Source organism: Nelumbo lutea, chromosome 8 (assembly GCF_056320005.1).
Source record: "Nelumbo lutea isolate HS-2025 chromosome 8, American lotus-T2T, whole genome shotgun sequence".
NCBI classification, from domain to species: Eukaryota; Viridiplantae; Streptophyta; class Magnoliopsida; order Proteales; family Nelumbonaceae; genus Nelumbo; species Nelumbo lutea.
Genome location: NC_142691.1, coordinates 44,524,453 through 44,541,028, shown reverse-complemented (window position 1 = coordinate 44,541,028; position 16,576 = coordinate 44,524,453). Strand labels below are relative to the sequence as shown.

General features: G+C 36.2%; 1 protein-coding gene across 7 annotated transcripts in view; it reads left to right on the top strand.

The window, feature by feature from the left end:
* LOC148843953 (calcium-transporting ATPase 5, plasma membrane-type-like) overlaps positions 1 to 15,907 on the top strand; it is a 73,341-nt gene extending 57,434 nt beyond the window's left edge. For 4 of the 7 annotated variants that reach the window (XM_088956671.1, XM_088956669.1, XM_088956672.1 and 1 more), the window contains exons 24-35: positions 2,687 to 2,746; positions 4,191 to 4,355; positions 4,475 to 4,591; positions 8,409 to 8,507; positions 9,110 to 9,247; positions 9,336 to 9,436; positions 12,229 to 12,274; positions 14,734 to 14,868; positions 15,083 to 15,190; positions 15,269 to 15,360; positions 15,478 to 15,565; positions 15,651 to 15,907. In XM_088956671.1, coding sequence (XP_088812797.1) covers positions 2,687 to 2,746; positions 4,191 to 4,355; positions 4,475 to 4,591; positions 8,409 to 8,507; positions 9,110 to 9,247; positions 9,336 to 9,436; positions 12,229 to 12,274; positions 14,734 to 14,868; positions 15,083 to 15,190; positions 15,269 to 15,360; positions 15,478 to 15,559 — 1,143 coding nt within the window. In that variant the 3' untranslated portion in view covers positions 15,560 to 15,565; positions 15,651 to 15,907. Of the gene's footprint in view, positions 1 to 2,686; positions 2,747 to 4,190; positions 4,356 to 4,474; positions 4,592 to 8,408; positions 8,508 to 9,109; positions 9,248 to 9,335; positions 9,437 to 12,228; positions 12,275 to 13,081; positions 13,165 to 13,761; positions 14,027 to 14,733; positions 14,869 to 15,082; positions 15,191 to 15,268; positions 15,361 to 15,477; positions 15,566 to 15,650 lie in introns of those variants that run through there. The other 3 variants (XM_088956676.1, XM_088956675.1, XM_088956674.1) reach the window with 2 other exon arrangements.
* Positions 15,908 to 16,576: the final 669 nt, after the last annotated feature.

The window sequence follows — 16,576 nt, the reverse complement described above, 5'->3', positions numbered from 1 at the left end:
ACTGAGACAAACGTTCTGTACTTCTACAGCACTGTTAGGAAGGCAAACCAGCCAAAGAGTAACACACTAACCAAGCTATAGCACTGTAGTTTAAGAGGACTCCAAAAAAGAGAGGTTCAGCTGGACTGTAGGTCTATAAATCCTTGCCGAAACACTTCAGCTTATAAGAGTAGTAGTCAGTCCCTACAACCCCAAACTGTGACATTCACAGTAGTCATATGCTTAAATATGAATGTAACATTTCATACCTGGGCCACAATAGTAATTCCACGACCTACAGTCCATAAAAAAACCCGGAGAAAACCCTAGAAAAACTGCTTACTGCATTCGGCTGCCACCACAGACCTCTTCTTGGTACAACAACCTAGAGAGAAAAGAGAAAATAGAAAAAATGGAGACTGAAGGGCTAGGTCAGTCCAATGGAGTCTTCTCTTCTTCTTCCAATCAAATAATCCAGTTTCAGATGGAGAACACAAACTAAGAAGGTTGCGCCCAGGTCAGAGCTCTGATACCATGTAGTTCAGCAAAGATAAAAGAGAGAATAGAAGAAGGAAGAGAGAAGAAGTAATTCTGTTCTTTATATTGTAAGGCTGGCGGCGCCTAAGTTTTACATTTATACTTTGGGTGTCAGCTTATAACAAATAAGAGAGGAAAAACCAAAAATACACCTACGCTAGTACATTACATTGTTGCAACAATTTATTTAAGAAACATCTCTTACATGTTTGTTGTTGGGGACATCTAACTCTTCTTCTTCCTTCTGAAGGACATACATGTTACCCATTGACAGCCTTATTTACTATTCTTCCTATAGAACATCCTTTTTTACCCTTTTTCTGACTGTATATTCCCACTCAACAGTGATTTTCCAAATTTTTCTGTCCTTAAATGCCTCATTATCGTCCTCCTGATTACATCCAGTCTTTGTTACTCTCCTTCTCTTGGATCTCATCTTCTCTGGTGATATCTTCTTCAATGAATATTTCTAATCTGGTATCTTTCTCCCACCAAGCTCAAGTCAGCATCCAAACGGATAGAGGACATATCTAAGTCTCCACAGTGTATTCTTCTTGTCAATAGTGGCAAATCTTCCAATTGTATCTCCTATCCGTCTTGTTCTTGGATTGACAAACCTGTGGAATTTATCCAATTTTTTATTGAATACATGTCTTTTCTGATACAACCTACTAAGGGTGACCAACAACCCAAGTGGAATTCTGGCAATCTGTTCTGTGACAGTTCCCGTCTAAGAACATTACCAGTGTCTTTCTTTGTTCTTTGACAGAACGGAAACAATTTGCCATTCCAACATCCTGACCTCAACTGGATGTCCCAGGCCCCACTTCTGTGATTCTCATAGGGAAAGAAACTCCTCTGGATCTACCCTTATTTATCTTCCTAACAAAAATCAATCTAGCAAGTCCAGTCTATGCTCTAAACAGCACACTACATGATCACGATGCTCTAACTCAGTTTCATTGGTTCTTTGATTCCCTCTCCATGGAATGTAAGTTCTCCCCAACATCCATATAAGCTACAAAAGTTTGCATTTCTTATGTGTTTTGAACTTATTCATAATTATTTGATCTTTAAATTTATTATTATTTGAGTATTTTAGGGACTTGTAAAACTTTTCCCAATGTATAAATGTGTATTCATTTCTTTCCACCATATCTCCACGTGTATCCAAAGCATATTGTGAAACATATCTGTATCCAAGCTTACTGCTACAATACAGGATACTGATATGTTGAAACTTGGTTTTGAATGGTATGACCTAGGCACCATGGAAAGTTGTTAGAGCCTTGTCAACGACTTTCACTTCTTTTATTCCCCATAGCAGACAATATGAAGTATCCTTATTAAATGAAAAGAGAATCATATTAAATGAAATGAAAAATTGGAGCCTATACAATGGCATGAGTTTCAAGAGGTAAACACAGAGTAAGATATTGAAGACGCAAGAAACCATAGCAAAGGACCATGAATAACCTCACTTTCAAATCCTTCAAGTAAGCTCAATTTCTAGTGTTGTCTGACATTTGTTTATATTTGAAATCCAATGGAATCACATCCATTGAATTTTGATTATACTCAGATCGGATTCAGCTATTGAAAACCATGTAGAATTGAAAGTGAAAATTATCTGAATATTATATAGTGATAACAAATCAATCTAAAAAATTGTTTTCATATGGTATATTATGAAAGAAAAGATGTGATAATAACTTTCCTCAGACTATAATATATGACTTGAAAAGCCAACATACATAAAGGAACATTTTACTTGGTGGTGGACAGAAACCATTCAAACTAAGTCAACTAATAGATGCATAATAGTTTACATAGATATAAGTGTAAGAAAACATTATGAGAGTAGAACCTTTGACATGAAAAGCCAATATATATAAAAGAACCTATGACTCTTTAGCGGACGTGAACATTCAAACCAACTTTACTGATAGATGCATATTAATTTACATACATACATACATACATACATACCATATGCAGCCCTAACTCACTTGGATAAGATCTTTAGCCTTGATATGAGAGACCTAAGGAAATTCGATAAGAAAAAATTTACTTCAAATATTACATGCAACTTGTCTGTTTTTTGATCTTTGGTTTGGCTTCCAAAATTCTATTGCTGATTCTCATGGTCTATAATTATATTCTTGTGTAGGATCCATGTCGACCAGGTGTCAGAGATTCAGTACAATTATGCATTAATGCTGGTGTTAAGGTCAAATTATACTTCTCCATTTAAATCTATATGTTCTGCTATTTTTCTAATTAGCTTCTTGTTTTCTTTTTTGATATGTTCCACATGATGGAAATTTCTGGGTACTGGTGTGATGCATATACTGTATTTTGTTATATGAATAATAATTTGGATGACTTGTAAATACTAAAACATTAAATAAAGAAGAGGAGGGAGTTAGAGAAACAAGAAAAGCAGACTAGAGCATATATAACCATTAAGTTTGATTTTCTTAGGATATCGTCCAACTTAGCTTGGATGACTCCTTAAATCAACTAGTTGTTTGTCTTTATATATGGTAAGCATAGTTCCTTAGAAGCCACAGTTTTTGATAAAATGTCTTTTAACTTCAATGTGTTTCGTTGATCATGATGTACTGATTTGAAAGCAGTGTTTATATCCTTATGATTTTTATCATGACAATTTAACTTTGTAGGATTGGGAATGACCACCTCCAGCACTATTAAGTAAATTCTTCAAAAATAATAACTTAAAGACCCTATGAGTATGAGGGTTTGTCCAATATTTTGCCTATGCTCTATTTTGAGCACAAAACTACTGATTTTTACCTGATGTCACAAGGATTACCTAATTACTATTGCATGAGGTAGATCTTTTTACAATACAAAGGAATTCAGCAAAGTGATTTGAAGTTGACTGAAGCTCTGATCACAATCAACATCATCATTATCGCCGGAATCTTCTTGTAGATTTCATACTATCTTGTTGTGAATAATGTTGTAGAGTTCATACTATCTCGTTGGGTGTACCAATACTAGTCAATCTATTTCTCTAATGAGAAAGGTTCCTTTTATAATGACAAAATCATCTCAAAATTACAACTTCAATAATTAACTATTTTTTCCAAAATTGTTATGCTAGTATTAATTTAGCAAATATCAATATAATTGTTGAACTAAACATCACTTGGGATATTTGAATTACTAATAGGTTTATGAACACTAATTAGGTGACTAGATTTGAATTTAGTTTGTGATATGGTATTTATTGTAATCTAGACTTTATCCCTATGATCCAAGGTCTTCAACTTATTTTCTATATGTGGTTTCTATTTTTTTACTTTTGACTTGATGGTTTCCTCGCTAAAGAAAGGTAGATGATGAGAAAAGGGTTGGTATTTAACTGGGTATGTTGGTTGATTATGGTCAAGCCATATGTTGCTACTTCAATCAGTACTTTGTATGATATATTTACCTTGGTTACAAATTAATTTGCCATATATGAAACCATATTATATTGATAATTTCTATTTTTGGGGCTTATGTCTTATATTTTATATTGGAGAAATATTTATGCTAGTGATGGAATAATTATGCAACATATTTGTCAGTCTTCTGTAACTTTAGTTCTGTGGTTTGTGCCTTTTTTGAATGTCAACTTGAAAGGCATCTTTTATGACAAACAGGTACGTATGGTTACTGGTGACAATATCAAGACAGCAAAGGCAATTGCTTTGGAATGCGGGATTCTTGGTTCTGATGCTGATGCCTTTGAACCAAATCTCATTGAAGGAAGTGTATTCCGTGCCATGTCTGACAAAGAAAGAGAGGAAGTAGTTGAGAAAATATCGGTACAATCTTGAAAATTATAAGATTTAGGCCTTCTTGGTCTTTTCTTGGTTGATAGCATAGTCATCTGTTTATGTTGCCCATTATAGGCATGAGACATTAGTTTGACTTGGATGTGCAGGTAATGGGAAGGTCTTCTCCAAATGACAAGCTTTTGTTAGTGCAAGCATTGCGGAAGAGAGGAAATGTTGTTGCTGTGACTGGAGATGGAACTAATGATGCTCCTGCATTGCATGAGGTTTGATTTTTTTCTAGAACTTATGTTTTTTTGCAACTAGGAGATTGTATCCAGATTTAATCGTGAACGTGATAAGGTAGAAGAGAGGTAGTTGTAGGTGCAACTTAGAATAGCTCTATATACTATAGATTGGTAACAAAACACTTTTATTGAATGAATTGAGTCTTTTTGACAGCGCAAAATGGATGAAGATAGAGGTGTAAAACGGCCTGACACGAATTTGGATTGGTAGGACGGTCCGCGGGCCGTGCTAGACTTGACATGATTGTGCGAGCCGTGCTGGGCCTTGAGTTTTAGGTCCACGGGCCGGGCCGGCATGGCCTTGCCCGCAGCACGGCCCGACACGACCCATATATATTATTTATATATATTTATATAATATTATATAAATTATAATTGTATAATAATATATAGTTTATAATATATTAATAAAATAAATATTTTTTTTAATTTTATTATACTAATTTATTTAATTATTGTATATATAAGCAATTTTATACATCAAAATTCATATAAAATTAAATTTTTAAGTTTTTTTGTCAATTTTTTTAAATTAATAGCTTTGTTCCGATGCATGGCCTTATCTGGCCCAAGGCGGGCCAGCCAGGCCCGCAGCGTGGCATGGGCCTGGGTCGTGGGCTGTGTCGGGCCAACCCTCAAGTTATCCCTGGGGGAGCACGACCCGTTTTACACCTCTAGATGAAGAGGGATTCTCATCAGTGGCAAGGTGGAGGGGGGAGATGGAAGTCGAAGCCAAAAAATTCAGATTTGAAGGAAAAAATGATGGCAAGTGCTTCAGTGAAAGTCAGAGAAGAGAAAAGAACCACCATCTTCATTGTAGTGGAATCGATTGGATGGTTGAAATGTTTCTTGGATGGGGTGTTCCATTCCATCCATAAACAGTTGAGTGGGTTTGTTTAGAAATAAATTTGAAGTTGAGATGAGGACAAATGTGAAATGGTGGTTTATAATAGAATCGTTTTGTGTAAAGAGAAGGCAGATGATATGAATTCTGGAGGACAGGGAGAGATCAGGGTGGAAACAATTTGCAGAAAGGCTGCAAGAGTTCTTGGGGGGACCTTGCAAGAAGTTCTTATTGCATGTAATACTCATGATCTCCATTTTGTGAGACTTTGACATGTCAGAATTAAACCTGAAGATGTCCCTCGGGTTTTCAACTTGCTCGCAAATGGTCTCTAGTTTAAGGTAGAAGACGATGGAATCTTGGAGGTTTAGGATAGGTAATTATTTGAAAATAGAGATGAAGGGGCGTGTCATAGAACATTTCTGGAGGTTGCTCTAATTGTAGTCATGTCACATGAAAGGTGGGGACAACAGGAAAGGAAGATGCAAAGGGGCGAATTTAGTCTAAATCAGATGGTTAGAGAAGAAGACCAGTGGCTTTGCCTGGCTAAGAGGATGGTCGGCTAGGAAAGAGTGGGTCATGTGTCTTTTGTAAGTGAGAACATGTGTGCCTATTGGGGATCCTAATTTACATCTATCGTCATCCTAATGTGGCCTCTAGTGAAAGAAGACTTCAAAAAGTCCTCTTTACAATGGTGTCCATAATGAGGTAGTCAAGAACCTTCAAGGTTGTCTGTCTCATAGGAACTCCAGGAGGGGCTAAGTGATAGAACCCTGGGACTAATAAAAAAGTATTAAGAGGTGGGAGGGCTCGCTGAACAAATCCTTAATGGAAGGGGTTGTAATACCCAACCAAACTTATAGAATAAAACATCAGAGCCCCTAGATATTGCTGCTATTCCCGTTTGGGTGGGGACTCTGCTTTGAAGCATAGTTGTCAAGGTGTTACTTAGGTGCCTAGGTGCCCTTGGCTGGGCGCCTCACCCAAATACCTTGACTTTTAGCAATTTGGTGCCTTCTAGGTGACTTGCCGCCTGCCTAGGCGAGTAAGCACCCACCTAGGTGACAAAAATGACAAGGCGGGCAGCTTTTATAATGTCATTTATATTGCTGTATCTAAGTAATGTATATGTTAATACATTTTATTATATGCTATATATATCAATTATATTTTGTTTTAATGTTTTACTATTGAAATTTAAAAGATCAAAGGGATTTGATGAGAGAAAGAAATAATAGAATTGTAAAGAGATTCTGTTTTTTTCTATTCTCTCTCTCTATTAAATAAAACAGAAACTCTATCCTTGTTTTTTCTATTTTATTTTCCATCTTGATTATTTTTCATATAAAGTTAACCTTCTTTAGCTGCTAATTGATATGAAATTTCTCTATTAAATCCTTATTATAGTAGTATCATTTTTGAAAATATGGAATTAATTTATGTAAAACATTTTTATCTTTTAGATGTGATTGTTTGCCACATTTTTAGAGGAAATTTAATGTGATCATTTTTTAGAGGAAACTTAATTAAGAGAATTGCTATTTTTCAATTAACATACATGCTGAATGGTATATAAAATTAGGAACTATCCAAAAGCTAGTTTTTTATATTATAAAATTTTTATCGCCTAGGTGACTAGGTGCTCTAGTGTTGGCCAGAATCGCCTAGACGCCTTGAAAACTATGCTTTGAAAGATCAATTTCTTTCTCTGTTTTTCCTTTCATGGTAGAAAGATAAACCTATTTTCACTGTTCTTGTTTCTTTTAGTTCAAACACTGGCTTTGATTGGGTTTTGGGATTAAGAAGGAAATTAAGGGACTTGTAACTAAAAGGTGTATTAGATTTCCTCTACATTCTTGATGGGGTCTTCCTAGATCCTAGCAAACTTGATAGTCGAATCTGGATTCATACCCCCAGTGGAACCTTCTCATGCTTCCTTTTTCATGTTCTTAATTCACCCCTCTGATAATTTGGGGCAAGTTTTCCCTGTTCAGGAGGTCTGGATTAATCCTATTCCTTCCAAAATTGGAGGTTTTTGTTTGGGAGTTTCCCTGAAAAGAATTAATATTTGTAATTTGCTCTAAAGAAAAAGCCTAATTAGTGCTTATCCCCTCGTTGGTGTGCCCTTGTAAATCCAATGGGGAGTCATGCTATCACTTATTAATCTCCTGCTTCTTTATTACTTCCATTTGTGAATGGTTTTTATCCTTATTTGGATGTAGGTGGAATCCCCCACTTTGCCTTTACATTCTTTAGTTGGCCAAAGTGGAGGAGAAGACTGTTTTGGAGGTGTGTAAGAGCTGCCTTGAGTTGGACCATTTGGGAGGAAAGGAACTCAAGGTTTGGGTATTCTTTGATAAGGAAAGAAGTAGAGAGGTATTATTGAAATTATCATTGTAAGGGTAGTGCAGTTGGTTAAACCAGTGGAGTTGTTTGCTGATTTTAGAGCAGATGATATTATGAGAAATTGGAAGGCAGTGATTGGTTCAAATCGAATTGAGACTGTTACTAGTCCTGTTTGGTCCCCTCCACCCCAGGGTTTCACTAAATTAAAATTTTGATGGGAGTAGCATAGGCAATCCATGTTCTTCAGGCATTGTTCTATTTTCTGTGATATATTATCTTGCCAGCACAAGGTGCATTGGGGGGTCTGGTAAATTGATTGAGCAATCCTTTTCTGGAGATCACGCCTTTACTATGAGGGGTGAGATTAGATAATCCTGATAATCTTATAGATTTTATTCTTTTGCATGGTTGTTAGGGAAAAGAATGACTGAAAATCTCTATTGGATAACTTAGTCATTCAATTAGAGTTTTCTTTCTATTTTTCCACACCTCTTTTAAGTGGCACCTAATATTACATCTTCAGTATAAATGCTGGTTTTTGCTTTTATTATGATGTGTATGGTATGTATCTAATCAAATATGTCATATTGAATTTTTGGATTTTAGGCAGATATAGGTCTTGCAATGGGCATTCAAGGAACAGAAGTTGCAAAAGAGAACTCGGACATCATTATCTTGGATGACAATTTTGCTTCAGTTGTAAAGGTTAGTGTAAAGATTTTTGACTTTCCAATTACACCCAACAGGAGTTGCAGAAGAGAGATTTTCTATCATGATATTGGTTCCTTGAGCTATTTATAGCTGTTACAAATCAGACCTTAGGATCCCCACTGAAGTTATGTAAAATGAAAGACTTCTTTAAAAATACAATTATACATAAAAATTTGAAAAAGAATAATCCTTATCTGATCAGTTGAACCTGCTTTGTATTATTCATGCTGCAAGTAAAGCAAAGGGTTAAGGACCATTAGCCAATGATGGTCCTGGCTATTTGGGGTATTGGGTAGGGTAGACTTGATATTGACCTTCCTTTTGGTACATTTTGCACAAAATGGTCCCTCTCAGACTGGAATCGACACTCTCAAACTTTTAATCCTGATTTCAATATTTTGACAAATAATGACCCTTGGAGCAAATACATCAAATGTTGACAATAAAAAAGGGTTCTGGAATAGTGCTTCCTTGAAATTGGTCTACTGCCATGGTTCATTGACTGGGATGTTGGATATATAAAATGAGTTTTATGTAGCTTTTTTGTGGTCATATTTTCATTATATTGATAATTGACATTCTTCTTGCTGCACAAGGTTGTCCGCTGGGGAAGATCTGTCTATGCAAATATTCAAAAGTTTATACAGTTCCAACTCACAGTTAATGTTGCAGCTCTTATCATTAATGTTGTAGCTGCAGTTTCCTCTGGAAGTGTGCCTTTAAATGCAGTGCAGGTTGGTTATCACAATGCCATCTACCACTACCAGTTGATGGTTTTATTTTCCTTTCTTTTCTTCCCTTATCTTCCGTATCTCTTTACAGCTTCTTTGGGTTAACCTCATCATGGATACTCTTGGAGCCCTTGCCTTGGCTACTGAACCACCAACGGATCACCTTATGCAAAGAAAACCAGTGGGCCGAAGGTTTGGTTCCTGAATATGTTGGAAGAAGAAATAATATGCTTTAGTGATACTATAAAGAATTTCTCTACTATTTTATCTAGACATAATTACGGTGCTGTTGTTTTCCACCTTAGAATTTTTATTTAATTGTTTTTCACCCTATAATCTTATGCAAAGAAAACCAGTGCTGTATATACTGTTTTCAGAATACTGGAAACAGTTGAAAATTACACTTAATAATTCAGATAATGCAAGAAAAGAATAAAAGAGAGAAAGAGAAATAAGAAGAAAGAAGTTTCAGCAATAGGTCGTGGAAGAAGAAAAGAACGAAGAGAGAAAAGAAGAATTTGAATCTCTCTCTCTAGCCCCCTTAATGGAGCGGCCAACACTAAAGAAATAATTAAAGAAAATAAAAGGTGCATAAGGCCCATAACTAAGAAACATAACTCTTAATCATAGTTGTTAAGGCGATGCCTAGGCGACAAGGCACCCTTGCAGGCTTGCCTCGCCCATTTGCCAAGCAGTTTTTCATATTGTGTAATAAAATACTTTTATATTGTTATTTTTTTGAGATCATAATTATAAAATAGACATTATTAAAGAAAAACAAGTAAGGGAAGAACTTAAAATTGTCTAATCAACATATTTTTTCTTCCACATCTTCTTCATTTTTTTTTGGATGAGTTCTTCCACATCTTCTTCTTCTTCCACCTTTTCTTTTCTTCTTTTCCTATGACAAAAATAGGGGTTCAGCCCCTATATTTTTTGAATTTTCTTTCCTTTCTTCTTTTTCTTCTCATAAATAAGTTGATTTTCTAGACTTAAACATGAAGTTTATAATTTTCTTATGAAAATTATGGATAGTTATTAAAGAAAGTTGGTTATGGAATCTAAGGAACTACCCTAGGATATGTGATTTTTACTTAAAAAAATCCATGGTCTAGGCGCCCCTCTGTCACCTAGCCTTGCCTTAGTGCCTTGAAAACTACGCTTTTAATTACTAATTAAAAGAAATAAAGAACACTAAGGCCCATTCGGCCCATTCTGCCCATTCTCACTACACTCCCCCTCAAGCTGAGCATAGATGTCAATCCTGCCTAGCTTCCTTAGATGATTTGAAGCTTTGTCTTTGGGTCTCCCTTAGTTAGAAAATCTTGTAGCTGCTCTTCTGATGCAATGAATTGTGGGTACACCACTCCTGAAGCCACTCTTTCCCATATAAAGTGTCTGTCTACCTCCATCTCCTTAGTTCTATCATGCTGAACTGAGTTGTGATCAATGTAAATAGCAACTTGGTTATAAAAATACAACATCAGTTGCTCATCACATGAAACACCCATCTCATTTAGGAGAGATTTAAGCCATAACATCTCAGAAACACCATGGGCCATAGCTCTTACTCTACCTCAGCTGAAGATCTAGCAAACACTGATCGACTTTTGCTTCTCTAGGAAACAATATTTCCATCTACCATAGCACAATATCCTGATGTGGATGTCTTATTATCCACATTTCTTGCCCAATCAACATCTGTATATGCTTCTACCTTCATGTGTTCATGTTTAGTAAATAATATACCATTTCTAGGGGGTTCCCTTAAGGTAGCATAACACCCTTTCTGCAGCAGCCATATGTGCGTCTCTGGGAGCATTCCTGAACTGGCTGATGACACTCACAACATATGAACTATCTGCATGAGTCATACATAGATAAAGAAGTTTCCTAGTAATCTCTGAAACACTCCCCTGTCAGTTAACAGTTCTCCATCATTAGCTGAGAGTTTATGGTTCACATCAATAGGGGTAGAGGCAGGTTTAGCACCAAGTTTTCTAGTCTTGGTAAGGTCTAGCATATACGTCCGCTGAGAAATAAAGATACTTTTCTTGGACCTAGCAACCTCAATGCCCAAAAAATATCGCAACTCCCCTAAATTTTTAATTTCAAATTTAAAGCTGAGAAACTTCTTGAGAGCACTAACTTCTTCTGTATCATTGCCAGTAACCATAACATCATCTACATAAACTATAAGAAATGTCACAAGAGTGCCTTTTTTCTTAAGAAAGAGAGTATGATCTAATTGAGTTTGAGTATAGCCGAACTGAACAAGATTAATTTTAAATTTGTCACACCAAGCACTTAGAGATTTCAGTTCATAAAGTGATTTCTTCAATCTACACACCTTACCCTACATTTCCTTGCCATGTATACCAGGAGGAAGGGACATATATACCTCTTCAGTGAGATCACCATTTACAAATGCTTTCTTAACATCAAATTGATACAGAGGCCAATCATAGCTCACGGCTAAGGATAAAAGAACTCTCACTGAAGTCATTTAGCAACTGGAGAAAAGGTCTTAGCGTAATCTATCCCATATACCTGGGTATATCCCTTGGCAACAAGCCGAGCCTTATACCTCTCAATTGACCCATCTACACGATACTTGATAGTGAAAACCCACTTGCTCCCAACAGGTTCCTTCCTAGTTGGCAAGTCAACAATATCCCGAGTATTGTTTTTATGAAGGGCTTCTATTTAGTACTCATAGCATCCCTCCAATCTAGTGTGGCTAAGGCTTTTGAAACAAACTTTGGGATGGATTGAGAGGAAATGGAGGCTAGAAAGGCATAGTAGGATGGGGACAACAAGCTATAGGAAAGGTGTTTGGATTGACATGCATTGTGTCATAGTTATAGCTTTTTGGCTTGTTTTATCATTCATGTGCTTTTTCAACTATCTAGTTTGTATACTAATGGTAATTATCAAAAGTGAAAAAAAATTGCTCATTATTGTTTTGTTTCTGATTTTATCAGTGAACCTCTAATCACGAATATCATGTGGAGGAACTTAATTGTTCAGGTATTCTTAATCCTTTATTTTTGGTAGCTTATCATTGTCACATCTTTGGGGAAAAGGGATAAATGATAAAAGTTGAAATTTTCATTCTGCCCCTAAGGTATAGTGGTATACTAGTTATTAGTTTATACATGTCCTCATAGATTCCCTGTTTACATCTCTAGCCATAAAACCAAACTTTGATTTCAAAAACTGCTTTTGCAAGCTCTATAGGGTTTGGTATTTTCTTTTGACAACTTTTCCCTCACCATATATATTAACTGAATTCACAAATAATTGTTCTTAGGGAACAATGGGGAAAGTTGTTTTAATGAGCATAAGTGCAGCCATTCTATGGACAAATACATACATGTATATATGTATTTACAGATGTATAAAATATTTATATGTACATTTACAAATGAAATCTTTGCATATTTTCAATCAATTATACTCCTAAATTGGGCAATAAAGCCAAATAAAAGATGGGTTTACAAACATATATTCAAACCTGCATTCTTCAATTTTTTTTTCTCAAACCCGACTAAACCTGTTCAAGCCCAACTAAGCCTATCACAAATTGAGCCTAAACCCAGCCTGAGTTGTTTTTGGTTAAGCTCAGGTTGCACCTGGGTTTATAAACTTGTGGTTAAGCTCACATTGGGCCATGCCGGAGCCTTCACTTTGCACCTTTAGTGTTGAGCCTGGGTTTGTCTCCATCCTGACCCACCCACCCAAGTTACACCCCTACCTCCATGGAGTAGAATTAAAGTGAAATTTAATGGATTTAGTCTTGGGAATCCTGGTTAACTAGGTGGTTTGTACTAACAGATTGCAACAGGGACATTGAATTGCGGTTCTTGGTGCCAATGGGAAGCCAGGCTACAAGCTGATCTTTAAGGACTATAATTAAGGTGATTGATGGATTTAATCCTGGGAACCCTAGCCATGTTTGGAACCGATGCCGTTTTCTTGAAAAAAGGTGCCACATCAGTGTCACGTCTAAAATCCGTTTTTCAGACTATGCCTGCTGTTTGGTTATTTGTTTTTTCTGGAAAAACGTTTTCTTAGACTACACCTTGGAAATCAGGAAAGGTGTGGTCTGAGAAAACTCCCTTTATGGTATTTTGTCATTTTTTTACTGTTGCTAGAAACAGTATTCTGATGTGGCATTGAAAAACGCCTTTGTGGCAGCAACCAACACCAATCCCAAACAAAAAAGGAAAAATGCTTTCTGAGAAAATGGCATACCAAGGCAGCACTGTTTTCTCAAAAAACACCTCCCAAGAAATTGCATCGGTTCCAAACATGGCCATAGTGAATCAGGTATGGTTGGTGCATTCAGAGATTGTAATGGGCCATCCAGTTGGCATCCTCTGGACCAATAAGCAACCTGCAACTCAATATGATCAGAGTTACAAGCTGTTCAATGACTGAAATTGGCAATTTTCTCTGGTTTTTAAATATCATTTGTAGAACTGGACTCTAAGACTAATATATCTTGGCTGAAGGGTGAAATGGCTGGACCATGAAGAATAAGGCATCAGATCACGGGAGTGAGACAATTGACATTTGATTTTGGTGCAAGTTTCTATTGGATACATCAGTCTATTAGGACACTTTCATGTGACACTAACCTGTGGAGATTATCCTTTGTAAACAGAGAGTTTTGGTTTATTATGGGGTTCTCTTAGTAGTAGAGGAGCAGAGTGGCCATCTTTGTGTTCAAAACTGCAAATTGTACACCATATAGAGAACAAAGTACTAATTTAACCATATACTGTTTATTCTGACACAATCAATAAAAACTTTTTTATTTACTAATTGAGTAAAAAAATTTGTCTGTATTTTCTTGGAAGGTTCTCAGAAACCTAGCTTTGAATAGATTAATAGTATACTTACGAATAAATATTTAATATTTAAATTGATATATTATATTCTGATGATTAAATATTAAAGCTTTCTGATTTGGTTGGAGATGTAAACAAGGACAGTGGGGGGACAAAGTGTAGTTTAAAACACTGAAATCTGCCCATTGACTTTTATTGCTAAATGTCGTCAAAACAATCTTTGATGTCAAAGGGATCAATTTTTTTTTTCACCATAAGCAGCAGTAGAAATGAGTTTACCCTGTTGTCGAGGCCCTTTAAATTGCAAGTAAAAAACGATCTTTCATGTCTAAGGGATAAAAGATTTTTTTCACCATGAAAAGTAATGGAAATGGGTCTACCCTGTTGTCGAGCCCTTTGCATTGCAAGTAAATAAATAAAAAGAAATATTGAAATAGTAAATATATTTAAACCTGGTTAAATGGGGTATTTTGAAAAAAAATATAATAAAAGATTTAATGGGATGTTAATACTAGAGAGGAGAAGGTGCAATCCTATTCATAGAAGATGGAACAAAGAAAAAGAAGAAATTTACCATGACTTCAGTTTTCACAACTAATTGATGATTTATAAGCAGCTATTGGGAAATTGCAGGCTCTATATCAAGTTGTTGTCCTCCTTGTTCTGAACTTCCATGGAAGGAGTATTCTACACTTGAAAAATGACACCAATTCTCATGCTGATAAAGTGAAGAATACCTTGATATTTAATGCATTTGTCCTCTGTCAGGTAAGCGTCAGTCCCATGGATATGACACCCGAAGGAATTAGAAATGTGTAAAAGGGGGTGTGAAAAGAAGAGACTTCTTGTATCATTTATATTTTTCACTTCTCATGAACCACGTTCTTGTACCCAAATAAGAAAATGAGAAGGATGTCAAATTGGGAGAGAGATTATTTCTATAATATAATATTTATTTAACTTGCAAGTATTAAAACTGCAGATATTTAATGAGTTCAATGCTCGGAAGCCAGATGAAATAAATGTTTTCGGTGGAGTGACCAGAAACCACCTCTTTATGGGTATAGTTGGAATCACGTTAGTACTTCAGGTGAGTGAAGTTTTTCCTTGGAGTCTTCAATCTCTTTGTTTTAATGCATGTTATAAATTTTCGTTTTCCTGCCTATAGATCATTATCATCGAGTTTCTGGGGAAGTTCACCTCAACAGTAAGGCTTAATTGGAAGCATTGGCTTGTTTCTGTTGCTATTGGTTTTATCAGGTCTCTGCTTTCATCACATTGGCACCATTGTTTCCATATTAATAAAAACTTCAACTTTTTGTTATGTATTAAAACATTTCTCACATCAGACTTCCTTTGACATTTGTGTTCTTCCAGCTGGCCCCTCGCTATTCTTGGAAAACTCATACCAGTACCTGAAACTCCATTCGGTGAATTCTTCAAAAGGCGCCGAAGTTGATCCGTTGTAAGGATTCTCAGTCTCATTATTTGTTCATGATGATTCAGATGTATTAAAAGTTGGGTAATCATTTATGTGCCGGTTTTCTCAGCTTGAGGTATTGGTGAAGCCTTCTCCACCTTTACGATAAGTTCCGTCATGATGGGATTGACCAGAAGTAGAAAGCGTGCTAGACTTGTCTGTTAGGGAATCAGAAGTTATACCAACCGCTTGACTAATTATAGGAATTTGTGTTTTAGATTGCTTTCTTGTGCCATTTGGAACTCCGAATGCTGGTTACCTTGGTGTGGGGGTGTTGAAAATATCTGCAAAATGGTAAAATTGTTGCACTTGCTCTCTTTCTTTCTATCCTCCTCTCTCCGCGCTCGCTTGCTTGCTCGCCCTCGCAACACACAAACACTCATTTCGCCAGCCATAATTTATACACTTTTTCCTGACATGACATTCTGGGACCCACGTGTACCATGTGATTTGGTGCTCAGTATTATTACTTTATTAGAGTTACACACGATTGGTGCACCACCGAAGTCCGGCCACAATTTATACACACTACCCAGGTATTACCAAGTGTAAGCAGGGGAGTCTATTGGATTGGATTTGGTCATATCCGATATAGTCCAATGTGAGTCCAATTGTAAATGGATCAGGTCGAATCTAATCCAATGAATGTTTTGGACCAATTTAGACCGGTCCAATTCAATGTCTGGACCATCTCATCTGTTTAAATTCATTTTGATTTAGATTGATTTCAACCCAAACCCGGTCCATTGACACATATTCTTATATCAATGGACTAGATATTGGTGAAATCCAACCCAACGGTCCAGGATCTAATAAATATTTGGGTAAATTACAAACACCCTCTTGAACTATGGGGTTAGTGACAAAGTCTCCCTGTACTTTTTTTTTTCGACAGACCCCCCTGAACATTAGTTGTTAGAATAAAGACCCCCTAGTCCATTAAATTAGATGATGGAAAGCATTAAATTACCAAAATACCCTACAAGGTTTTTTTTT